At 40.5% G+C, this 5,489-nt stretch overlaps 1 protein-coding gene across 1 annotated transcript in view; it reads right to left on the bottom strand.

The window, feature by feature from the left end:
• Positions 1-234: 234 nt before the first annotated feature.
• Positions 235-5,489, bottom strand: part of LOC118328766 — a gene marked incomplete at its 5' end in the record, with an annotated part of 6,251 nt that continues 996 nt past the window's right edge. The window contains 2 exon segments of the mRNA XM_035662664.1: positions 235-602; positions 3,153-4,694. Coding sequence (XP_035518557.1) covers positions 4,464-4,694 — 231 coding nt within the window.

Raw genomic sequence — 5,489 nt, 5'->3', positions numbered from 1 at the left:
TTATAAAATGGTAAATAATAATAAGGCTGCACAATATTATTGAAATCGCAACATGGCCACGTTTTTATAATAACTATTTATATTTATTTCTACATGTACAGTTTAGTTTTAGTCAAGCTGCTCAAATATTATAATAATATAAACCATTCTTACTTGAATATTGTATTGTGTATTTACTTCATTCATAGTCTTATATTTTCTATTTTTTTCTTTATTTTTTTTCTACAAAAACAAAAACAAGTAGTTTTTCCATTTTTTAATAACAGTACAGTTTGTTGACTCTGGGTTGGAATATGGGCGACTTTGTGAACCGTAAACTGAAACAGAAAGACTGAATTGGAGGTTAAAGGGGAGAGTGTTGGAGATCTGAATGTCTTTACAGGAGAGTATTTATCTTAATGCACATAGAAAACTGTTTCTGGATGCTGCTGTCATTCCTCTTCTTCGTTCTGGCCATTAAGAGATCCCTTCCTCATGTAATTACCATGTTAGTGATTAGGGACAAAATACACAGTCCTCATTCTCTGTTAAAAAGGTGCTTGAATGTTTTATAATATACAGCAGCGATGGCCAAATGTTTTCCCTTAATGGTGGACCACGACCTGCACATATTATGTATCATATACTTGAATATTTTATAGTGTATATACTTCATTTATAGTCTTATATGTTCTATTATATTTTGTAATACTTTATTTTGGGATATCTGTACTTCTACATTGCTCTGCTGCTGTGTCAATTTTAAATTTCTCCTAAGGGGGATCAATAAAGGAACATCTTATCTTAAATGTAAAATGTGAATCATAAAATGACAAACAGCTTTATAATCCGGTACTGTAGTTCTGCAGAGATCCTCTGGCCTATAATCATCTTAGCTTGTTTATTTGGCACAGACCCGACAAAAGTCATCCTGATTTCAATAGTTTATTATGTGATGTAAGAACGATCATTCCCTTCACAATATGGTAAAATAATGGCATTATGACTTTATTACCGCGTCGTGCAGCCCTGGTTTCCTTTATATAATCAGTGTCCTGTAATGAGTGGCATTGTGGTTCTCTCACATAATAATGTTCAGTTTCTTTTTGCACTGTTGAATGTTGCTCTTATGCTTTATGGACCTTTAATGCTGTTAAAATAAAATATTCTAATACAGATAATGCCTGGATTTCCTTTCAGATTTAGTTCAAAGCTATTTGAATCAGTCTTTAGGCGACATTTCTATCACCCTGTCTCTGTGACACTCTGTCTCCGTGGGTCAATGAAGAAAACAACACAGTATTTAGTTCATATATATATAGAGCTCTAACTCTAAACTCCCTCTGTACTTTGATTTACTGATTCATACACTTTAAAGTTACAGGGAACAGTGAACATTAATGGACATTTCTGTAAATGCTGCAGTACTGCATACATCATAAAGAACTATTTAAAGAGAAGGACAACAATACATAAAACATTCAGCGAGCAAGTTATTTGAATAAGTTATGGTGGTGATGCACTTGAATGTCCTTCACTAGTCAACTACAGCTGTGCTCTTTGGTATGGTGGTGTTTTTAAAGAACGAGTGATTGAGCTTCTAGAGTTAATACTTACATACTTACATACAGGTAGGGGGTACAGCTTACAGGAACATAAAATATGTAAGTGTGTATAATTCATTCCCTTTTTCCCCCACTGGAAAATAAACCTCAGTCTAAGTGAGTCCTGGGATAAATAAATAGATTGTGTACCTTGGATTGATACCTGATGACATTTAAAATAAGAACATCTGCCTCTTCAAAGTCGTGATGTAAAGAGCTGGATGAAACGTGAGCCTCCATGTCCACGACAGCGGCGAGACAATGAGGAGGAAATAAATTCCACCGAATATCTGACTCATTATCTAAAGTGGAACAACGCTGGGGGGGAGGTGGAGGAACGATGGCTCAGCTCGAACAACCAGGGATCAATAGTTGTACAGAGAATGAATCTCAGAATGATTTAGAAACCTCAGTACGGACTTTTTTTTATATTTTAATGAAAAAGTAGAATAGTACAGTTGTAACAAATGCCCGGGGGCCTTACATGAAAGGTGAAACAACAGCATACTTTAAGCTTTAATTTCCCATTCTCAGTCTTATCAAGCATCACAAACAGTACACACCGTATGCTTACATCAAACTAAATATTCATCCCTTCTGACAGAGTCAACAACAGCCCGGGGGGGTCGGTTAGGGTGGGTGGGAGAAGTGTCTGAACACCTGTGTATAGTCGTTTCCCTCCATGTTCAGGAAGCAGAAAGGTTGTGGCTGAATTTGACACAGTTGTTGGAAAAGCGAGTTCACCCACCACCAATTTTCTTATTTTTAATTTTTAAATGTCAACACTTATCCGACTGCTGATTGGATTGTACTGCGAGTGGTCCCGGTGCTGCTCGGAAGTGGAGGGTGGACAGCAGGAGAGTTACAATGTGCACAGAACTACAGAAACCATCGGTCGGACCAGAAATCACAACCCCAAAACAAAGAGAGGAAACTATCTTTTAAAAGAAACTCTTCAATAAATTCAACATTCTTACTTTGCTGACAGGAGGAGGATCAGTGTTCCTTCCTGTGTCAAAGTCACCCATACTCCATGTCCTCTGAGTACATATTTCTGTATGTAGGACCTGTATTAGTGTGTGTTTGCTGCTTTTGGTAAAAACTTGCAGGGTATTTGTGGCGATTTCCATACAAAAGTTGAACTCTACTTGCCACCGTTACTCTGCAAAACTCTTGAATTTAACAATGAATGAGAAACAAAAACAAGTAGTTTTTCCATTTTTTAATAACAGTACAGTTTGTTGACTCTGGGTTGGAATATGGGCGACTTTGGGAACCGTAAACTGGAAACAAGAAAGACTGAATTGGAGGTTAAAGGGGAGAGTGTTGGAGATCTGAATGTCTTTACAGGAGAGTATTTATCTTAATGACATAGAAAACTGTTTCTGGATGCTGCTGTCATTCCTCTTCTTCGTTCTGGCCATTAAGAGATCCCTTCCTCATGTAATTACCATGTTAGTGATTAGGGACAAAATACACAGTCCTCATTCTCTGTTAAAAAGGTGCTGAATGTTTTTATAATATACAGCAGCGATGGCCAAATGTTTTCCCTTAATGGTGGACCACGACCTGCACATATTATGAAAAAGTCAATAATTGGAATCACCAGTTGAGGAGACCTCGAGACGACTCAGTCAAATCTCTGCACTTTTGTTTTTTAGCGTCATTGTACGCAGATCGGCAGCATTGAAGGCTGCAAACTTTACAAACGGAGTCTCATAATGACGACAAACTGATGGAAGCAGAGAAGAGTGATAGTTAACGGAGGGCAGCGTGACTCCGACAGTGGCTGCTCCCGCGCTGACTGTCAGTGAAGCATTTTATTACTAAACTGGTGTTTTCGCGACAAAGGTGACGAAGAAAGGCAATAAACGTGAGGTAGACCAAAACAAGGGACTCGTGTAGCTTCGTCTCCACCGCAGGAACGGCTGATATCTTTGCCGGCGTTTATTGTGGCACTGAACTGAAAAATAATGGGATAGAACAGTAGAAGTTTTGTCAAATCGAACCTTTAGGCGGGCTGAAGTTCACTTTGGGCTGTCCTGATATACGCTGTTCTCCTGCAGGGTGATTAGTCTCATACTAAAAGACTTTGGAAGAAGACAACCACCTGATTTGACTAACTGCACATTAACTCCAGATAAACAATGCGTCTCTGAACACAACAGGATTGTGGATTTTGTCCTCTAGAATTAGAAAGGGATTTATTCAGGGTCGTGTGGACTGGACGTTATTTGAACGTCCATGTGGGAACGTCAGGATGAGCTTTAAGGCACAGAGCCTTTCCTTTAAGCCTCAGTGTGGGGGGGCTCTGGTCATGGATGTTGATCCGCACATCCTCCGGTGACGGGAGGACATGGTGAAAAGTAGGGCAAGGTTTGGAGGAACGCTACAGGAAATTACACACATCAAAACATAATGACTTTTCTCACCGGGTGGCGTAGGCGGAGGTTGGAGGGGTGGGGGGGCGAACAACAGGATGTACAGTGACCGACAAACTCAGCAGCTTCACTTTAACCTCCAACAGTCACTTCTGGACTAATAACCAGGAATATATCCAACGTACGATCAAATGTTTTCACTATATCGGCAGAAAAACTCAAACACTGCTCGCTCTCCTTCACCGGATGGAAAAAGTACAACAAAGAACTCGAGTCTGGTGTGTGTATTCACTAACATCGATACTTCTGAATCAGTGTAAGATTAACAGATGAGTGTACGCCTCCCGAACCCAAAACACTGAGACAAACAGGTCAGAAAAAAAAAAAAAACTCCCTCCTCCTCTCCTGGTCCTCCTTCTCCTCCTCCTCACTGGATAGCAGTCTGGTCCCAGTCAAGTCCAAAGTGGTGTGGTTGTGTTTTATTTGTTTGTGGTCCTCGTTACAGATCTGTCCGTGCTCTGGCGGCTGCGGGGGCGTACTTGGGCATGAGCTCCGTGATTTTGCGGATGAAGTCAGACTTTTCGGCGCAGCCTTTGCAGGACTCGCCCCACTCCTCCAGAATCTTCTTCAGGTCCTTCACTTTGAGCTTCTTCAGGTCCACCGTGGTCAGGTCCAGCTGTTTGTCTACATGGGACACACAAGGAAAGACACACAATGACGGGGCTGCTGAGAGTTAAAGGCTGTGGAGTTTTTATTATCAGTGGCTCCACATTTTGGTCGTCTCGTGCAGAAGCTGCTAATGTTAATGAGGAAGGAAACACATTTAACATTTGTGAGACTTCAAGGAAACAGAGTTTTGTGGTTAATAGGAAGGTAAAGATAAATCGCAACACAAATAAGTTAAGATCCTGATACTCTGTAAACAGCAGAGGGTGCTGTCTACTTCCAGCGTGTAAGAAAGATATCACCAGATTATTGCCAATAATCAGCCCTGATCTACTTTGGATTTGCTTGTTTGACGTCCTCCATCACTCGTCTCAGCAGCTCTATCGAGGCACAAAGACATCGAGTTTCACTTTACAAAGAAAAGGAATTATACATTAATTAATAATCTGATAAAGAGAGAGTAGAGGAATCTATTTAGTCATTATGTGTCTTAAAATAATGAGAAAATCATATTCTGAACCGCTGTCGTGAATCGTATCAAATCGTGAGTGTATCGCTGCGTCCCTAGAGATTAACACTGAATGTGAACAGAAGTCTCGTTACTCAAAGAAAATAAAGAAACTCGCAGGATATGAGGAGGAAAGACAGCGAGGAGTGATATATTCTTCAGTTTAACACCGTTATGTGGAGGACACCCAGCTGACTGTCAGGTGGGTGTCCTCAGGTGGATGTGAACCACCTGAAGCAGACAGCTTGTGTTCCTCCAGGAGACGTATCCATCACCACGACAACGTCATCGTCGTCTCCAACCAGAACTACTGCAACTTTCTCTACTCTGGATCACTCTGGATCTACTCTG

This window comes from Morone saxatilis, unplaced genomic scaffold (assembly GCF_004916995.1).
Source record: "Morone saxatilis isolate NCDOM2014 unplaced genomic scaffold, NCSU_SB_2.0 Contig18, whole genome shotgun sequence".
In the NCBI taxonomy this organism is placed as follows: Eukaryota; Metazoa; Chordata; class Actinopteri; family Moronidae; genus Morone; species Morone saxatilis.
This window is presented reverse-complemented; position numbering and strand designations above follow the sequence as displayed.